General features: G+C 42.7%; 3 protein-coding genes and 1 long non-coding RNA gene across 4 annotated transcripts; 2 read left to right on the forward strand and 2 right to left on the reverse strand.

Annotated features, from left to right (window-relative positions):
* Positions 1-1,545, reverse strand: LOC118431348. Its single transcript, XR_004832967.1, has 3 exons — positions 1,470-1,545; positions 886-968; positions 1-611 (listed from the first exon to the last, which is right to left on the reverse strand). It is a non-coding gene; the product is annotated as an uncharacterized LOC118431348 (long non-coding RNA).
* Positions 1,546-4,643: 3,098 nt separating this feature from the next.
* LOC118431563 (heart- and neural crest derivatives-expressed protein 2-like) lies at positions 4,644-5,966 on the forward strand. Its single transcript, XM_035842805.1, has 2 exons — positions 4,644-4,832; positions 5,760-5,966. The coding sequence occupies exons 1-2, from the start codon at positions 4,644-4,646 to the stop codon at positions 5,964-5,966; spliced, it is 396 nt and encodes a 131-aa protein (XP_035698698.1).
* Positions 5,967-7,261: 1,295 nt separating this feature from the next.
* Positions 7,262-12,301, reverse strand: LOC118431340. Its single transcript, XM_035842460.1, has 4 exons — positions 12,028-12,301; positions 10,036-10,223; positions 8,994-9,110; positions 7,262-8,452 (listed from the first exon to the last, which is right to left on the reverse strand). Exons 1-4 carry the CDS (start codon positions 12,054-12,056, stop codon positions 8,307-8,309), a joined length of 480 nt encoding a protein of 159 aa, XP_035698353.1. The 5' UTR covers positions 12,057-12,301; the 3' UTR covers positions 7,262-8,306.
* Positions 12,302-13,375: 1,074 nt separating this feature from the next.
* Positions 13,376-18,415, forward strand: LOC118431564 (stimulated by retinoic acid gene 6 protein-like). The gene is made up of 3 exons (XM_035842806.1): positions 13,376-14,398; positions 15,030-15,105; positions 15,504-18,415. The coding sequence occupies exons 1-3, from the start codon at positions 13,623-13,625 to the stop codon at positions 16,764-16,766; spliced, it is 2,115 nt and encodes a 704-aa protein (XP_035698699.1). The 5' UTR covers positions 13,376-13,622; the 3' UTR covers positions 16,767-18,415.
* Positions 18,416-20,023: the final 1,608 nt, after the last annotated feature.

The following is a 20,023-nucleotide window of genomic DNA, read 5'->3' on the forward strand; positions in this document are numbered from 1 at the left end:
TCCCATCTGGGGCATATATAGGACCTACTTCGTTCACCACTGACTCAGGAAACGTGCTCAGAAATCGTCTTCTGGCAAACAACTTAACTTTAGCGTCCACACCATAGCTACGCCCTAACTCTAACACATGTGGCTGCCAAACACACAAGCGAACAGCTCCACTTGTGTCACCTACGATAACATCTGTCTTCTCTCGCTCATCACCTGAGTTAACTGTAACTTTCTCTGTTTTATCAATGGAAAGCACCTTCACATTGACTCTTACAACATCATTCACAGAGAGGTAGCTAATGTCCTTAACACTTACAGACCTAATACTAGGTCGTTTTGCTGGAAATCCCACATCTGCTGTCGACTCCACGGAACTCTTCTCATTAACCACAAAGTCGCTTGATCTCATCGAACAACTGCTCACTTTACTGATTTTGCATGGGCTGCTGCTCTGTTCTTTCTCACAAAAGAAACTCCTCTTCTGAGGACTAAAACAGATTCCTTTCCTAGACTCGTCTTCTGAAGTTTGAAAATCAAACCGGAAAAACTTTGACTTTGCCCCGTCTTTCATTGGCGACACGTTGTGCACATATCCCGACATCTCCGATGGTGTCTCCATCCTAAAATATGAACAAAAAAATCTCATTAATATATCGCTGCATAACTATTCAAAATAGCTCTTAGATCATACCCACTACAACCTCAAATATTTGACATTCTCACTGCTCAAAATACCCCACACCTCCCACTATACTATGTAAAAGTAATACAAAAATAACAAGTCACACTACCGCTTTTACCATAGCAACAATTTGATTAAAAAACTTTACCTACATCGTTTCAAACTAATAAAACTACTTAACACACCCACACCACCTAAAAGTGTGCACATACCTTAGCACAAGACACTGCTAACAAAACGACCAAGAATCTAGCGTCCCGTCGTCCCTCAGTCAACCTGACAGTCCAACTCACACCTAAAAAATAAACATATAAGTTACATATTGAAACATTAAACAAAACAATAAATTAAATACCCGCAAAAAATTCGTGCCAAACGATAAATTACTTTCATAAACATGCCTATAATATAGATATATATCTGCAAATTACCCATGCAAAACATGCCATAACAGTATATATAACAGCGTCACAATGCTATTAATATATTGATCTTAAATTATGCATACCACTACCACTGAACTCTTTGTTCTTTACAACTAATTAGGACAATTTACATCTTGACCTCTGCATTCCCATTACACCTACATCCTGCACAACATTGTGCAAAACCTCTGCCGTCATCACGCCCAACAAAACATCGACCAAACACGTGTTACACAAAAAAAAATTCTAAGAAAAATACACCACAACAAACCTTACCTCACAAAATCACCAAACTAGAAACATTTCGCTTAACAAACTCTACTCCATAAATTGTTATTTCTTTCTATCAAATCACCAAATCGGACACAAACCTGTACACAATGGATCCGCACCCCACGCAAACCAGTCAAGGACGCAACTCCGGCCTCACCGGACCCACCATAACATCTTTATATGCTGCCGTATGCAAATTAAGATTCAGACATCCCTATTACGGACGTGGTAGAAAGCAACACGCCAATTTGATCGTTGATTGGCGGAGAATCGCAGACTGGTTTCTGATTGGTTATACAAGTTGTCTGGTAGGATCCCCCAGACACGTATAAATATCTTCAGCACGATAATTTTCATATCCAAACGATTCAGAAGCTTGAGAAGTATTGACCGTCCATAATCTGTTCATTACATATTCGTACCATGTCTGCCTGTGAAATTTCTGTCACGAAGAAAGAACGACAATGCACATCCGGGACCTCTTCCCGCCTTTGGCTGTGGTCTCGCACCGGAGTTTCTTTTACGATTTTTATATCCGGCACACAGCGCACACAAGGGATACAATTCCGCCCACAAAAGTACGCCGGAAAATCCAATTATACCAGTGAACAAAGGTTTCCAGCCAACTTCCCATAGATTTTAGATATAAACTTCTAGTTTAATAATGATGCACATTTTACTGGAACACAACATGAAATTTTGAGGTAGTCCTTCCAAATGCGCCCCGGCCAGCTTTTTTTAAAAGCTTTCTTGTTTGGGAGATCTTCGGATCGTTGAACAGGGCATGTGGAAGATTCGTCTGATCTTCAAGCAGATGTTGGGTGGAAGAGCGAACATGTTTAAGAAATAACAACAAACTAGCAGTTCCCTAATCTGCAAGCAGATCTTGCGGTGACATAAGATAGTATCATAAGCTGGAGAAGGAGTTAAGCCGGCAGAGGAGTTTTATTCTTCGCGGTGGAAAAGACACCTCTGCGGCTAAACTCCTTCCCCAGCTTATGATACTATCTTATGCCACCGCAAGATCTGCTTGGAGATTAGCAATTCCCCCAATTGCCTCCCCGGTGGTCAGAAAACGTTACGATCCTCCACCCAATATCTGCTTGGAGATTTCGGTCGACTTGCACTTCTAAAGCGTACTACAGTGATAACTGCAATATCAACGTATGTGGTGTCTAACGTGAACGCCATGGCAACACGTGCTGTGAAATTGCCTCCACTGTGCACACTGTCACGTTGTTGTTGCTTTGATAGTGAATGCTTGTACTGTTTTTTTTCTCGAGAAATAAAGTTGTGCGGAGGCTATGTCTGTCTTGTCGTCATTGGAAAATTACAAATATAGATTTGCTGGTGATATGAGCTGAGCGAAACGAGGATAAAAATCAAACCGCCAGAGTGAGAAATAGACAGACAGAGACTGACAGGGAGATACACACAGACAGATCGAAGAGAGCTAGAAAGAAGGAGAGATGGAGGGAGAGAGGGAGAAAGAACGAGAGAGAGCCAGAGAGATAGTGGGAGAAAGACTGAAAAAAACAGATGAACAGAATGAAAGAGACTGAAATGAGTGAAAATGAGTGAGTGAGTGAGTGAGTGAGTGAGTGAGTGAGTGAGTGAGTGAGTGAGTGAGTGAGTGAGTGAGCGAGGAAGTGAATGAGAGAGATCGAAACAAAGACGGAACAGAGAGACAGGGGCAGGCAGAGAGAGCTAGGGGGCTGCCACAGTACCAAAGCCCTTAGTCTTACACGTTACGTAACACCTCCACTGAAATTACACAAAGTTGTTAGGCAACTTGTGATGCAACGTTTGCCGCTTGCGCTTATATACAATGCGGGGCTATTGTAATACATATTGTTATTACTCCAGTAAAAATTTGTAAGGGTCCCATCTAACCACCTTCACCTCCAAAAATTTGTGCTCATTATTTTCCAACGAGACCGCCTGGGGCGACCGTACCCATGTACAACACGGCCATACATCATCCGCAGTGTACCTAACTCCGGGTGTGGGACTGGGTACTTAGCTGCGTGTCTGTCACCACCAAGGGTAACCACCTGCAAGGCGCAGTAATGTACTGTTTGATTTTGCAAATAGGCGGCCACAGTAAGTAAATGTTATGGATGACATAGTTTTCCCACTCTAAATTCCATGCGATAGAGTGAAAAAAAACAAGATTGGTTAAAGTAAACTTTCTTCCAACATAAAGGTATCAAATTTTCAATGCCACTGTCACCTTCTGACGACCAATCACATCAGAACGTAAACTCGCGAGAGGTACAGACACGTGACGTGATCTTGCGGATAGGTTGACGTCAGCAATTGGTCAAACGTGCATGAAAGTTGAACGTCATAGCAGTTAGCGCACTCTTTAAACTTAGCCATAGGAGCTAGCTTGCAAGACTAGCGACGCTTAGGTCTGTCTGTCTGTCTGTCTCTCTTTCCCCCACCCCTCTCTCTCTCTTTCCCCCTATGTCATCTCTTCCTTTATGTAAGTAAAGTTGATCAAAGTTTATACCAATAAACCAGCACTACTTTCCAAGTACACAAAAAATTGTTTAAGGGACAAGCATCTTTCCAAAACCAACATCCCCTCGTTCCCTCCCACCTGCTACCGCGCACCACAGTCCCGTTAATTGCTACATGGCTTTCCCGATAACGTCTGACCTCACATCAAGCCGGGAAGTTTTCAGCTCACGTCTGCCCGGCCTTGGGGCCCTGAAATCTGTCAGGCGATGCAAACTTCGACGTTTGACATGAAATGTTTTCATATCAAAATCTTACTTCAAAACTCTGTCATTCCCCCTTCTAAAGTATATATCATCTGGTATGCGAAAAATTCGGTGAATTGTGTGTTCGGTTGACTGTATGTCGCAAAATTGCAGTTGATTTTTACGCGTATGTTTTTATTAAAGCAGAAACGGACGTCGCAGTAATTGTTGGCAGGTGGTTGTTTGCAAAACTTTTCAAAATTCTGTCATCGCCTTTCTGTCAAAGGGCGCGCTTTGTTGCTCATTTTCCTACCAGGCAATGTACCGCTACTTCTGCTAACAATGCTGTATCAGCATTTTCCATCGCCAAATTAAAGTTAGAGTCAAAACTCTAGTCAAGGTAAGGGTGCAGACACACGGGCGTCTATATTAAATGCGTATGATGTCCGTATTGATATAGCAGTTGTACGCACAAGACGCACTTCATACGTATCTCAATCGTTTTGTGTATGTTTTAGGAACGCGAACAAGGCCGTACTTTTGCGTATACCTGCATTCCTAACCATGCCGCAACATCTAAACTACGGTGAGGGTGAACTGCTCGGGTGGTCTAACAAGACCTACAAGCGCCGAAGGGAGCGACAGCGGGTAGCGGAGCTGAACGACGCCCTGTCCCGCCTGAAACAGCTCGTGCCTTCGGTACGGGAACTACCCTTTCCCAACAGGGGCCGTGGACACGACAGGCTCACCAAGGTATATGTAGTTATGTTTGTAACTGTACCAGTACCTAAATCTACATCTGTGCCTGTATCAATATCTATATATGCCTTTTGCTGGCCATCTGTGCCTGTGCCTATCATCAGCGTAGCGGTGTGTGTACTTATAGCCGTACCGTTTTCTATAGTTAAGTTTGAAGCTATATTGTGTGTTTCTATCTATGTACAGGTATCTGAATTTTTACTGTAACTGTACCTGTACATGTATGTGTAGTAAGCGTATCTGTTTCTGTGTAATTCTGTCCGTGCACGTGTCTGTACAAAGCGTAGTCAATACTATACAATAGTCTGTTTAGTCTATATCAAAGTGACTTGCAATTAGCAGTCAGGCAAAAACTTGCGATTTAAACCTGTCGTGAGTCGATACCGACACGTTCCATTCTACAGTATCTGAAACCTGTCCTATATTCTCTCTTTGTTACGTCTTCAAGCTCGTTTGCGATTTTTACCTTCACCAAGAAGGTTATGTTTTCAGTAGCACACGTGTGTGGTCGGCAAGCGGTACTCAGTAAATTGATGGATTGCTAAGATGTGTAATAGATGGTTTGGTCTTGTCGCATTGACAGAACAGTATTTTGGCCTCCCTAACTACGTTCTTTGGAACTTTGTGTTTTCTTTACAATGTTTTCTTCTGAGCTAAACATGCTATAAGGATAGCCTCCACATAGAGGCTCTATAGGCCTTTTTGTTTTTTCCTTTACAATACACTTTTGCTGGCCATTTTTTTTGTACTGGGTCGTTTGTGCCGTCGGCCCGTAGAGAGTAATGTATGGGCCGGCAGAACAAACGACCCAGTAAAAAAAGAAAGTTTATTTAGAGCAACAAACAACAACAAACAAACAAAACAAAACAAAAAAGGCTGTGGAGGCAATAATGATATCACGTTCATTCTGGTCTTTGCAAGGTTGGGATCCTTCGCGCCGCAGTGTGCTACATCCGGCACATGATGGAGGCTCTCCAGACTGACGTCATCATGATGGACACTCTCCAGAATGACGTCATCAGTGATGACACGGTACTGGAAGAGGAGAGGGCGCGTGACGTGGACTTACTCAGTCTCTCAGAACTGTGTACCAACCACGGACTGGAGTCAACACAGCAGTTTGTGTAAGTACATCTCATGCAAGGTTCTGATCAAATATAGTCTAGTATGAGCAGATAGTCCTTTAAGTGTAGATATATGTAAATAGTATACATTATTGAATGTTTAGAGCTAGAAGCTGTAGTGTAAAGGGTATCCATATAGGGATGCATCTACATTGTAATATAGTATACAGTATACCTTGTAATTTGAGCCCATCCTGTCAAAAAACAGGACAGAGAAAAATGCATCCGGATCCTATGTAGACAGGTGCTAGGTGGTCACTATAGGGTATCAGGTCACTATAGACAGGAATATTAACGCTTGGGCCAATGGAGAAAATTATATAAGGGACCACATTGCACAAGTTATACTAATGTAGATATGTTAGAAGATATAGCCTTTAGAATCATTACGTTTACTTAAAACCATCATTTGCTTTTGTGCATTTGCGGTTGTAAAAGCCACACAAGAGGCCCTTGAAACAAATAGTGTTCGCTATGTCAAATAATGGCCCGTCTTTACATTTTAAAGAATGTTTACGTACTTTTCAGCATTTCAGCTAAGTTGTTACTTTTTTGGTAACCTTTCCTATCCAGCTGCGAACCCGGCTCACCACTGCCAGGACAAAAACGTTCCGCTGACGTCATCCCATCGGACTGGCGAGTGAGTTCCACTACCTCCAACTGATCCAAGTGTCGTCAGAAGAAACTTTTCTGTGCCTTCACAAAACTTTCACTTGACATATACACAAGGCTACGACGAGGCGTCACAAAATGCTGGGGTGGTGGAAATGCAAAACGCCACCTATCGTACAAAACCAGTACTGTACTTTTGAGCTGACGATTGCAAACCACTCGCGTAGCCGGTAGTGTTATGTCTATTCGGTTAAAAATCAGTCAGAAGAAGCCTTACCTTAACAAAGTTTTCAAAGGTGCAGTGTATACGTGAAATGTGTACAACACAAGGTTGACGAGTACTAAGTATGTTGGTGTGTATGTTGCAAAACGCCACCTAGCGTAACAAACCGGTACTGTACTTTTGAGTTGTTGACTGCAAAGCACTCGCGTAGCCGGTTGCATTATGCCATGTTTGTTCAGAATTAGTTTGTGGATGCGTCGATGAAGTTTAGACATCCAGGTAATATGATGCGCCGAAAAAGCAGTTACTCAAGCAACTGGATACGATTTTGGAAATGGTCAGACGTTTCAGACAACCATCCGGTGTCTTTCGTCAGTGTCACTGGCGGTTTCCAACATTATGTCCAGTAACTGCTTTTTGGCGTAATTCGTGGATGACGTACACATGAGAAATAGAGCCACAGCAACTAATGAAACCCGAACTTTATTGTATACAACATGATTATATAATTCAGCAACCTTTGTGTAACCCTACAGTCTCGAAGTGTCTGAGCATAATTTCTAGAAGTGCATCTATCTCTTTAAGGTATCTAAATATAACAGAGTGAAATTCAAACATGCGTTTCCTTGATTGTTACCTTATCTGCATCTAGCTATCTTTTCTAAGGTCTCAAAACGCGTGCGTTAGTGTGTGTCTGTCTATTCGCCATTATTATTAAGTGAAATGGAAAGGTGCATGCGCATATATCTCTAAGTCTTGAACGTAACGCAGTGCAATTTAAACAACTTGTTTTCCTGATTGTTGCTACGTCTTGATAACAAAACGAACTCGTAAAACTTTCTTCTTCTACTTGTTTTTGCATGATTGTAACACGTTAAACTTTGTAAAATGACAATAAACAGTAACATGTTTTAGAAATATAACTGACTTTCCTTTCCACCTTCAACGACAGTCTATAAACAAAACTATTGCAAACTGATCCAGTTACTCTGGATATCAGACCGGACCGGGCAGCCAAACAGCTTATTCGGCGGCCCAACAGAGTCTGCCCGCCGAACTAAAGTTGGCAATTCGGGGAGTTAAAGTCCGAATGAGTTTTCGCTGCCCTTTCCTTTACCAGGGGCGGGCAAAACTCCCTCAGGCTAAATCTCCCAGGAGCGCTACTAAAGATAGACTGGCGGGCAGACTGCATTGAGCCGCCGAGGAAACCGCCTGCCGTCCCCGCGTACTCGTATCTAGCCCGGGTACCGTCCAATTTTTACCGGGCTCATTGCACTTGCTACCCTAAAAAGTTTTTATAGCAGTCTAGGGTTGAGAGTGTAAGGAACCCCGGTAGAAATCGGGTGGTGCCCAGGCTACTGGGTATCGTCCTGTCCCAGGGTATGATCCAGTAGACACATATGTTACTTCTAGGACACCCAGCTAGTGTGTTAAGTCTGTCACCAAAGCTTCATCTTTCTCTGTTCCCTACATGACATCAGTCAACAGTGAGGAGGGTGTAGCAATCGGCTAGTCGGATGTTGTCAAGTCCTGATCGTTTTCAGTTGTCTCCTTGTCGTCTGCCTTGGTCAGGTTCTCGAACACGCTGAGGAGGTTCTCATCACCGGATGGAGTCGACCGGTCACTGGTGCCGGAGCTGGAGTCGCTCGGGCGGTCTGGAGAGGAGGAATTTTTGAACGTGAGTTGTAGATCTACTCTCGAAGAAGAGGTGAAAATTGCCCCCTAGGTGCGCTTGGTGCAGAGCGCGAGCGCGGGAAATATGTTGGGGCTGCTTTTTTCGTCAATGACAGTTGCACTTAGAGTTGAGTTAGATTTCAAAAGTGCCTCCTCACCTGAAATTTCACATCCGCCCTCAGGAACCTGGTGTAACCTGGCCATGATGACCTGCAGGTTGTGAATGTGTGTTTTTGAGTGAACTCTGACCTGAACTTTCACCTCCGCCCTCCGGGACCTGATGCAACCTGGCCATGATGACCTGCAGGTTGTGAATGTGTGTTAATGAGTGAACTCTGACCTGAACTTTCACCTCCGCTCTCAGGAACCTGGTGTAACCTGGCCATGATGACCTGCAGGTTGTGAATGTGTGTTTTTGAGTGAACTCTGACCTGAACTTTCACCTCCGCCCTCCGGGACCTGATGCAACCTGGCCATGATGACCTGCAGGTTGTGAATGTGTGTTAATGAGTGAACTCTGACCTGAACTTTCACCTCCGCTCTCAGGGACCTGGTGTAACCTGGACATGATGACCTGCAGGTTGTGGATGTAGTGTCCAGCCGCGTTCAGGATGTCCACTTTGGTCACCATCTTCTTTCCTAAGCACGGAGTGAATAGATAAATGTGTGAATGAACGAACGGGCGATAAAAATCAACAAAGGAATACAGGCATGTAAGGAAAAAAAACTCACTGAACGAATGAATGACAAAACCTTTGAACATCGCTTGTATGAATTGGATGAATGAATGAAAGGGAGGATGGATGGAGAGAAAGGAAGGAAAGAATAAGGTAGGGAGAAAGAAAGGAAAGAAGGTATGAAGGAATGAATGAAGGAAGTAAGGAAGGGAGGAAGGGAGGAAAGAAGGAAGCAAAGAAGGAAGGAAAGAAGGAAGGGGGAATAAGGAAATAAGGAAGGAAAGAAGGAAGGAAGGGAGGAAGGAAGGAAGGAAGGAAGGAAGGAAGGAAGGAAGGAAGGAAAGAAGGAAGGAAAGAAGGAAGGAAAGAAGGGAGGGAGGAAATAAGGAAATAAGGGAGGAAATAAGGAAGGAAGGAAATAAGGAAAGAAGGAAGGAAAGAAGGAAGGAAAGAAGGAAGGAAAGAAGGAAGGAAAGAAGGAAGGAAAGAAGGAAGGAAAGAAGGAAGGAAAGAAGGAAGGAAAGAAGGGAGGGAGGAAATAAGGAAATAAGGAAGGAAGGAAGGAAAGAAGGAAGGAAAGAAGGAAGGGAGGAAATAAGGAAGGAAATAAGGAAGAAAGGAAAGAAGGAAGGAAAGAAGGAAGGGAGGAAATAAGGGAGGAAATAAGGAAATAAGGAAGGAAGGAAGGAAGGAAGGAAGGAAAGAAGGAAGGAAATAAGGAAGGAAGGAAATAAGGAAGGAAGGAAGGAAAGAAGGAAGGAAAGAAGGAAGGGAGGAAATAAGGAAATAGGAAGGAAGGAAGAAAGGAAGGAAGGAAAGAAGGAAGGAAAGAAGGAAGGGAGGAAATAAGGAAAGAAGGAAGGAAGGAAAGAAGGAAGGAAGAATACCTTGGAACATGGCGTGCATGAGCGGCGGCGGCAGCTTCCCCATGAGGTTGGCGTACGCCGTGTTGACGACCTGCACGCGGTGCCGCTCCTTTAGGTTGGCCGTCAGTCTCCGCTCCTCGTGCGCCTCCTCCGCGTCAGCCGGGTCCACGTACGTCTTACCCCGCGTGCAGGTCCGCTTCGGCCGCCCGCTGATGGGACAAGAACGTTACATCTTCACAGTTTTGGTCTGTGTGTACACGTGTGTGTGCGCCTCCTCCGCGTCTGCCGGGTCCACGTACGTCTTACCCCGCGTGCAGGTTCGCTTCGGCCGGCCGCTGATGGGGACAAGAACGTAACATCTTCACAGTTTTGGCCTATGTGTGTGTTTGTATGTGTGTGTTTGTGTGTGTGTACATGTATGTGTATGCGTCTGCGGGGTCCACGTATGTCTTACCCCGCGTGCAAGTCCGCTTCGGCCGCCCACTGCAGGGACAAGAACGCCGTTACTTTTACGGTTTGGGAGTGTGTGTTTGTGTGTACGTTTGTGTGTCTGTATATATGGCGCGCGTGTGTGCATGTGTGTGTGTGTGCATGTGTGTGTGACTGTGTAGATGTGTGTGTGTGTGTGTGTATTCATGTATGTGTGTGTGCGTGTTCGTGCGTGTGAGTGTACATGTGTGTGTGTGTGTGTGTGCGTTTTTGTATGTGTGTGTGTGTGCGTCTTTTGCATCAATCATAACGTCTTTTTTTATATTTGATATGTTGGTAGCCACAGCAATGCTATGTAAGTTACAATGACAGCGTGTATAAAGTACATGTGTAAAGTGTACAATCCGTTCTTCGTTGCCATGGCAAAATGAAATGATCGATCATCAAAGCTGAGAGGGTACGAAGAGATAGATCTATAAGTGTTGTGTGCGCACCGTTCTGTGTGTGTATGTATGTGTGCGTGTCTGCGTGTGTGCTGGCTTCACCTAATTTCAACCCCTCCATAAAGTTTTAGAATGGAACATTCTGCACGGCAACTTCCCACGATAACAGATCATATCATATGTCATATCAGCTGACGCTTGATAAATTTCGGACCACAGTGGCTTCAGCTACGATTGTACCAAAACAAACATTTCCCTGTTTCTAGTATCTTCTTCCTGGAAATATCAATATCTAGAAAAACAAATTACAAACCATAAAAGGCAAAACAGGATGCCGTAACAATGTATTCAACGAACCGACATCAAATCGAATCACACCGTGTTTGTATCGAGATATGAAACGCAACACCACGGGAAAAAAAACAATCACATGCAAAGTTACAGACGTTCTTGTAGCATTTTGGGGCTTGTCTGAGTGCAAAATGCGACACACATGTACACCTAAGCTTATGAGGGATAATGGTTTAGCGCAGAGCGTATAATGACATGGTAATATACAGCATAGCCCAAAATATTTTGGATATTCTTACTGGTTTCTTTTCAACAACCCGGCACAGGGTTAAAAAGCAACAATAGGAAATACACAGGCTTTTGGTCGTGCACATTGTAACACACTCAACAAGTGTGTACAAACTGTATCCAAGTACGGTACTGAAACAACAGAATCTAATATAAAGCCTCGCTTGGTGCCCAGAAATACACCGTGAGGTTTGCCAGCCTATCTGCACAATAAAAGCTTCTTCTGAGTTTTTGAAATTCATTCGTTCTAGTCCAGCCTTGGACAGTTAACCGAGAAGATACAGTCTATTTCTTATGGCCTAAATTTCACCAGAAAAATCTCGTTTTGAATAACTTGCTATCATTTAACATTATATGTAGGCTTACGCTTATGTATTATCATCATCCGGGCGTGCTGGTTGCTCTTATAATACAAAATTTAATTATAACCACACAATGGAAGTGTTTTCAAGAAAAGTTTGCAGAAACTTGACAACGTTCGCAATAAATATGCCTGTTAAGAAGCGTCTATTATTTTATTGATAATGACTCAACGTGAAAAGAAAACATCGTTTCAACTTACCTTCGTGAACTGGAGGCAGAGTCGCACATAGTGACGGTGTGGCCAGGACCACCGCCAAGATGCACGTTCAACTGAATAACAGTCCGTGCGAGGGGAAAATAGACTGTTTTAGACTGCACAGTAGGTTATATTTGTATATATGCTGGGGATGTCCTGATAGATTGAGATCGCGAGACAGAGGAAAAAACGCCAGAAATACACGAGTTGTTGCAAATCAGAAACGGCGCCGCCGCCACGGTGTTGATACTTTCGGGCGTCGCTACGAATGATGGGACATGGGTGAAACCAATGCATATAGGGGTGGTTATACAAAGTATGTAATTTTTGCAACCACATTTTCTGATTTAACCCGACAGTTTGTACACAGGTGTATGTGTATGGTGCATGTGTTTGTGGTGTGTACGTGTGTAGTGTGTGTGTGCATGGTAATTTTTACAACCCGATTTTCCAATAAAACATGACAGTTTGTATGTGTGTGGGAGTGTACTAAGGTGTGCACAGAGGTGTGCGTGTGTGTGTGAATGTGTGTATGTGAACTTGCGGGTGCTTGAATACCGTGTGAATACTATGATGAAAAGACTTATAATCAACATCTGCTTGGGTATTTCACGTTGTTCATCTTATCTGCTTGACAATTAAGAATATCCTATTCTCTAGTTGCCCTCCTTAAAAGCCCCGTTTACAAATCAAAAATTTAGCTCGGCCGAGTTGTCAGCGAGCTCTACATTAGGAGGAGGCATGAACCTGACGCCTACGAACAAATGGCAGAGTTTCTTCGTCGCCATCAGGGTCATACCTCCTCGTAATTAAGAGCTCGCTGACAACTCGGCCGAGCTAAATTCTTGATTTGTAAACGGGGCTTTATGGTTAAAGACCGCCCGGTCAAAGGTGATATTAAGTTGATCACACGTAAGACCAGTAGGCCAGCTAGTTCCGTAAGTTACATGTGACTGTGCGTCAGTACCCCCCGTGCTGTTGTTTATTAAGGGCGGCGTTACTTCAGTATCACGAGTTGCAGGGCTGGCTTTGTTAACTAAGTAACCACTACGTAAGCAAACTATGTACAGTAGCAAAATGCAATACACTGTTCAAAATAGTCCCTTCTGTTCCAACATTAAACATTAAAAGTTGCTGGCAGATAATCGGGGGGAAATAACTATAACAATATGCTACACACGCCGCAGTTAATATAAAAGGGGTTCGCAGATAAATTCTAGAACTATTTTTTAACATACACGTTTTACATGTTATCGCAGGAGTCAGGTCGTGAGGTAGTTAATAAGTAATCTCTTTAGAAGCACATGTGATGTCACGGGTTTCCTTACATGTAAGTTGATTCACAGACTTAATATTTCTCGTCCATTTTAGTTGTGTTTGATGATTGCAACATGACACGATCCCTACGCCTTATTTAGTTGACGAGCTAGACCCTATCGTGACAAAGTCGAACATCCCAAAACGTCAATCAAACCATAGAAGGCAAAGGATTGTGGGAGGCGAGCTAATCTTCTGGCACCGAAACCCAAGTCAGTAGGGAAGTGTGTCTACTACAACCGAGTGTTCAGACGTTGGTACCGCGCTCAAAGACTGGAAACATGACGACCATGTACGGGCAAAATGGGACGAACGGTTCGGACTACCATTGCTTGATCCGCGACGACCTGTTCCAGCACTACTCGCTCATTCCAGCGGTCGTCATTATCGTGATACTATCGTGGATAGAAGGGCGGAACCAGCGAGGAAATGGAACGAAGTGTCGTTTTAGCCTCCCAGTTCCCGTGGACTTTTTCGACACTCATTCCAACCGCTGGTCCTACGCCGTCGCGTTCGGCGTGACCACCACGGCGTGCATCTCTCTCTTCACCGACGCCTACAGCTCCAACTACCTGCCGTCTCTTCACGACTGGCCGCTGTGGAGCCAGCTTCTGATCGCCATCGTGTCTGTACTCGAACTTGGCGTGAACTACTACCCCTTCTTCGCCTGTATGGCATGTAAGGTGCAGATTGTGGGTGCCGTACTCGGTTTTCTGTACAGCGCGACTTGGTTCTCTGTTAAGGTAGTCTTCGAGGTCAACTGCGCGGGACCTATAGGACAGGATGCGTTCCAGTTCTTACGTGCGAACGGGAACGTGTTCAACATTATAGTCCGCCTACCAACGGTGGTATGTCTGTTCCTCTTGGTTGCCAAGTTCGCTATAATGATTGAGGGGGCAATAGAGGAACAGGTCCGTCTGCGTAAAGGGCCCCAACAGGGGACCATGGGCACCAGGAGGCACAAGAAGCTCATGCACTTCCACCACAAACTACACGTGCAGAGGCTACTCGGAAAACCCCAGGAGACCCCCGAGCTGCCGTGGTATCGCAAGATGTGGTAAGATACAACTTTATAAAATCTGTCTTTTCATAACACCCCTTACATGTAAACAGCTCCATTTTCAACACTATAACAGCACAGATCTTTAATCTTTAATCTTTAATACAGTACCAAGATGGTTGCTTGTATAACCCTTACAAGAATTTCCCAACTGCAATAAGAACGGCGCTTCACGAAAAACACATTTGTACGTTTTAGTTACATTTTATAACATCTAGATTTCCATCAACAGATTTTGATACTACATGTGGGCTTTGTCAGTATTTCTAAAGTTAACAATCATCTACTGCAAATAGCTGTACGATTTAGAACATCCAAAAGTTTTGCCTGCTAGTTCGAGCGTGGGAAAGAGTTCAGCTATGTCATTTTAAGCGCAACCTCTAAGTGTCTACATAGGCTTACAATAGCATGCTGTTTTGAAGTGATATATTTTGAAGGTGGGGAGCAAAGTACAGTATAGCCTGACAGGTGACCAGGTCGCAACACGCCAACGCAAATAGTTGTCAACTCGCGCAAGATGTGAACACGATAAAGCAATACTAAACAATTAAACTGCATGAAATACATACATCTCTTTCCTATCAAAGTTTTGAGGGTAATGAAAGGAGAGATATAGTTTTCTGACCAGCCGACGTCATGTTGGCGGAATGGGCAGATCCAATATGGCGAACTGCGAACTACAGTTTGAACTCGGCAAGTGCAGTGTAAGGCATAAAGGTTAAAATGACAACATTGAAGGCCTGAGCCATGACCAAAACACGTATGGATAAGAAATGTTTACAAGAAATGTTTACAAGGGGCCTTAACCTTTGACCTTGCGCATGCGCAGTTCAAATGGTGAATGGCCTCATACAGGGATTTTATTATGTACAATAGGGAGGTGACGTCATAGTCAAACACCTTCCATATTTGAGTAAAAAAAAAATTTCTTTTTACATCCCTTGTTTTATTTGCCCTTGTTATACACCGACGTTTTGGTGACAGCCTGTCACCTTCCTCTGGGCAATTCTGATTGGTTCACACTGTAAGCAGCGACACCTAACGCTGCAGTACAGAAACATGTGTCTCTTTATTTAGTGACGTACCCACCTGATGTAACTAGTCACGGACCTTTCATATTTGGAGTGTATTTTCCAGGTACCGCCCTGACCCTGCCTTCCGTTTCTCCGCCCGTGTCATCACGACAGTGGTGGTGACCTTCCTCTGTCTGTACGAGGTCATGGTCATCGACCTGTTCTTTGGCAACATTCTCTGGAACGACGTCAGGAACATGATCAACGCCACCATCAACCACACCGTCGTCGTGGACATCGACAACGAATTCTGGGACGTCTTCATAACGTCTTGGAACTTTACTGGGATCTTTACAGGGTTTATACTGTTTCTGTACCTCTTAAGAATATTGGCTTGCTACCGTAAGCACATGCAGAGGCTGTATAAGGGGGATTACAAGTGGTTGCCTGAGTTTGAGCAGAGTAGTAGCTGGCATGTGTTTCAGAGCCTCAAGTATTCTGGCGCACAGATAGCCTACATGATCTGGGGGTACATTATTATACAGGTTATACTGATGTTGATCATTCTCATTGGGTACGTTCTGGTAAAAAATCCTGACTTTATCTTATCTAGTCTGGAGGTCTCCCTACCACCAGCGGTGGTGAGTGTTGTAGTACTTTTGGTACAGTGGTTACTGGGTAAATTTGTGTTCTTACAGAAACCCAAAGACGAAGAAAAGCAACCCCTTGCGTTCGAACACTTTAAGGCCTACCAGAACTTTGCTTATTTCATGTTCTTCTTCAACATCATCGTTGGATTCTTTTTCTGTTTCTCTCGAGTGATCATTTCGCTCATCTTTGGTGTCTTACTGCTCTCTCGCATAGACAGAACAGTTTTAATGGAAGGGTTTGAACAGGCCGATGTTGGCTATCTGTTTTATCTCAGCATGGTTAGAATCGAGGTAGCACACACACACCCAGTCATCCTCTCATTCTGTCAGTTACTCCTAGACACAACCTCCACAACCAAGCGAAACGGCAGATACAGTTCCTATGTAACAGTTCAAAGACCCCTCTATGAAACTAAATCGCGCTGGCGTTGGTACCTAGCGTACACCCTAGTAAGAAATCCTCAACTGAAAGAAATGAGAAAAAAGGTGACGAAAAGAGAGAGTGTAGAGTTGATCAATCCGACTGATAGAGTACCGTGTGAGGATACCAACTCTATAGAAGACACAGAGAACCTGTTTGCTGGCAGTAGTGATGAAGTCCTGAGAAAGGTGAGCTTTTACAGCGAGAGATCAGATTCCATGTCTGTGGTGAATAGAAGGCAAACAACTGAGGAGGATGATGTAAAGCTACTCAGCCTGTAGGAAAAATCATAACATTTGATAGAGGAGTTCTCCAGATATCCTGCCACCTTTCGTATCACAATCTGATTACTCGTAAACAGATGACAGAGAAAATCAAGTCTTTAGTTATTTAAAGGCAATCAAATCTCTACAGCTTGACAAATTGGGGATTTAGTTTGGGACATTTTGAGCGACATCCATCGCTCTTCTCCTGGACGTTTCGAATAATGGATGTCACTCGGAATGCCTGGAAATAAACCTCTGAAGTAAGCATGTTTGCTTGTTTTGATAGCTCAAATGAAGTTCCACTAACGGCTCCAGCATCTTTTCTTAAGAATGTGCTCTTCCCACTTACTTTTGGAAGCAAACCTTTCGTTCTTATCAAGTTGTAGAGATTGAATTTGCTGGTTACATCACTCAACATCATCTTGGCCGATTCGGGACTTGCACATACAAACACCGAGACAACAAACAAAACAAACACCTGTGTTTTTATGTAGGTAAACAATGTAGTAGCTTAAGGGTTGTACTTTCACAGTTTGCAGTTTTTGTCACTTCATGTGTGGTTTCAATGCCAAGTCAGCTAAGTCTTATCTAGTTAGTCAACTACCATTCTACACACTGGTCTGCATATAGTCTGTTCATGTTTTGAATATTGCTTCTACTTTTAACTTAAGCTGCTTACAGCTACATATTATGTAATAGAAGTGTTTGTATGTGGTACTTTCCTCTGTATTATGGCATTTACAAATGCACAATGGAACCCTGCTTCATTTTGTATACTGAAACCTTGACATTTTGTATACACATGCCTCCTTATGTTGAATAGAGTAGAAGAATGTGCTGGTATAGTGCTTTATGTACTTATTTGACTTCAGCCGTAGATCTGTTTATATCATGTCATGATGAAACAGTTACTGGTCAGTCAATACAGATACATTAATTGTACATAGTTTGTACTAGAACCAGATCTTGAATTACAAAAACTTAAATTGTACATTATTTTTGCTGTCTTTGGTGTTGAATTAAACTTTCTGTTCCTTAACCTATTTGCTGTGTTTGCATTGCAATATCAGGTATGAGGAGGGACATTTGACAATTTTAAGATTGTATCCCGTATTTAGGTAAATGATCTTAAACACATGTACATGTATCAAGCAGGTTTAGAATAAGCAAACGAGAGCGAACTAAGAAAAAAAACATTAACCAACAAGACTCAACCATGTAATACTCACTCTGCTTTTTATTTTTATTCCCACCACTTCCTTCTTAAGTTCTGTAGGAGATTCTCCAAAAAAGACACAGACAAGAACAGTAATACAGTATATCTTTAGTACTAGGAACTGTACAAATCTGTAAATGTAATTTGTAGCCAATTCTACATCACCAAAATATGAAGAACACACGTGTACACATAGAAAATACACATAGCTCCTTGAGCCATATGATGGTCAGTGTTATAGACCAATATACCAGAACCACTATTTGCAAGGATACTTTGACTTGTACACTAGTATTACAGTCAACAAATGACAATTTTCTGTGCCCCAGCCAAATCAAAGGAGTATTGAATATATCAACGATGCTATGAGAACTTGGAAGTAAAATTTCAGCATCATACTCATGGAAGGTATGTTGGGTAGAAGAGGCCTTTGCAGGATACAAAAAAAGATATAGATGTTATATTTTGGCAAGTAGCCTTGCAGTGTTTTATCAAATACTGAACACCTTTCTTTTTACAAATTTTAAATTGTTTCCCCCCATAATGTAAATAAGCTTTTCACAGTGACGATAAGTATATATACAGACATAAGAAGTTTGTGTACTTGTAGTTGTACTAGATTTTGACAGTAAATATAAACTGCAAGTTGTTATGGCTACAAGAGATGTCAAACTGAAATGTAATATTTTCATTATTCTTCATAGAATCATACTGAAAGTATTTCCTAGTCATTTGAACTGAACAATGGCACAAGTGCTCTATCTCCTAACACTGTCTAGTAACAAAGGCCATACCCATTCATTTTCTTGGTTCTCAGAAGACATTTCAAGGTAAAATGAGACAACAGAACACAATGGAAACAGACAACTAAGAAAAATTGAATCTAACTATATTTACTCTCTGAAACTTTGTGTGCCAAGAAACAAGATATATTCCCCCAGCCTTTGTTTTCTTGTTGTTCTTTCCAGTGCAAGTGCTGGGGAACTGAAATTTCCTCCATTGTTTACACAAAAATATTGTCATTTCTGAAAACTTCTTCACAGTTTTGAAATCAATTGTCTTCTGTGTGTCTTTGGTTGGACAACTTGGCTACTGGATTGTGATGTCACAGAAAGTATTTTCCCATTAGCTAGTATGGCTATTTGAGACATTTTTGTGAGGTCACATCACATTGTTAATAGTTCCCACCAAACAACACAACAGAAACTGATTTAAAGATTACTTACAGTAGATGTTTTCAGAAAAAAAAATAGTAAGAAATTTTTCCATGAACACAGAAAGACGTAAATCATTTTCGTTGAAGTCAGAGAACCAACAAAACGAATAGACAGAGCCCAACCTCTGACAGTAGCGTCCCCCTGCCCTATTGCACCTCCATGCCTGAGTTGGAGTCAGTGGATAACAAGGCTGAAGGGTTGGAGGAGCTGGCACCGTTGGACAGCTCACAGCCGGGGAACGGCTTCATAGATGCACCCAGGGCTGGCAGAGAGACAGATAAATATAAGTATAGATGGGTGTGTATTTACTTGTTGAGACCAAACTGTAAGGTTTGATCCACAGTCCCTCTTATTACCAAAACATGCACCCAATTGACCTCAAAACATACAAATAACCTCACATTCTGGCAAAGGGAATACCTGAGGGTTAATGACCCGCCCTGAGTCATAATTCATGGTCAGTTCCAACAAATGAATGACCCCTTCTGATTGGGTCCAGTTTTTCCAAATCTTTTGATACCAAAAAATTCATTTGAGACCCGGCTCTTTGAAATTCTATGTGCTACGGCATCATAACCAACATGAAATGGGGCCTTCAGATTGGTCGACATCACCTGGTTTTTTACATACAGAGCCATATCCACATGGAACGACTTTCATTGTAAATAATTGTATGTTCTGATTGAATTGCACTGTAAATAATTGTGTCTATCTGTATGTGTAACGTTGTCATTTGTGAATTTTATGTCCAGGAAGACTAGCATTGTACATTGTTGTATCTCTGCTAATGGACGAGTAAAGCCTCTAAAGCCTCTAAAGGTTATATGGTAACTACTTTT

The sequence above is a fragment of the Branchiostoma floridae genome, chromosome 15 (genome assembly GCF_000003815.2).
Source record: "Branchiostoma floridae strain S238N-H82 chromosome 15, Bfl_VNyyK, whole genome shotgun sequence".
Lineage (NCBI taxonomy): Eukaryota > Metazoa > Chordata > Leptocardii > Amphioxiformes > Branchiostomatidae > Branchiostoma > Branchiostoma floridae.

Bases quoted from the DNA above. Each gene is read 5' to 3' on its own strand.
- LOC118431563 (XM_035842805.1), top strand. From the start codon at position 4,644: ATGCCGCAACATCTAAACTACGGTGAGGGTGAACTGCTCGGGTGGTCT. The intron at 4,833-5,759 runs GTATATGTAGTT...GGTCTTTGCAAG, and splicing joins GACACGACAGGCTCACCAAG to GTTGGGATCCTTCGCGCCGC.
- LOC118431340 (XM_035842460.1), bottom strand. From the start codon at position 12,056: ATGTGCGACTCTGCCTCCAGTTCACGAAG. The intron at 10,224-12,027 runs GTAAGTTGAAAC...TTGTCCCATCAG, and splicing joins TCTGCCTCCAGTTCACGAAG to CGGGCGGCCGAAGCGGACCT. The intron at 8,453-8,993 runs GTCAGAGTTCAC...CCTCCTCTCCAG, and splicing joins GAGCGGAGGTGAAAGTTCAG to ACCGCCCGAGCGACTCCAGC.
- LOC118431564 (XM_035842806.1), top strand. From the start codon at position 13,623: ATGACGACCATGTACGGGCAAAATGGGACGAACGGTTCGGACTACCAT. The intron at 14,399-15,029 runs GTAAGATACAAC...TTTTCTGACCAG, and splicing joins CCGTGGTATCGCAAGATGTG to CCGACGTCATGTTGGCGGAA. The intron at 15,106-15,503 runs GTAAGGCATAAA...TGATGTAACTAG, and splicing joins TTGAACTCGGCAAGTGCAGT to TCACGGACCTTTCATATTTG.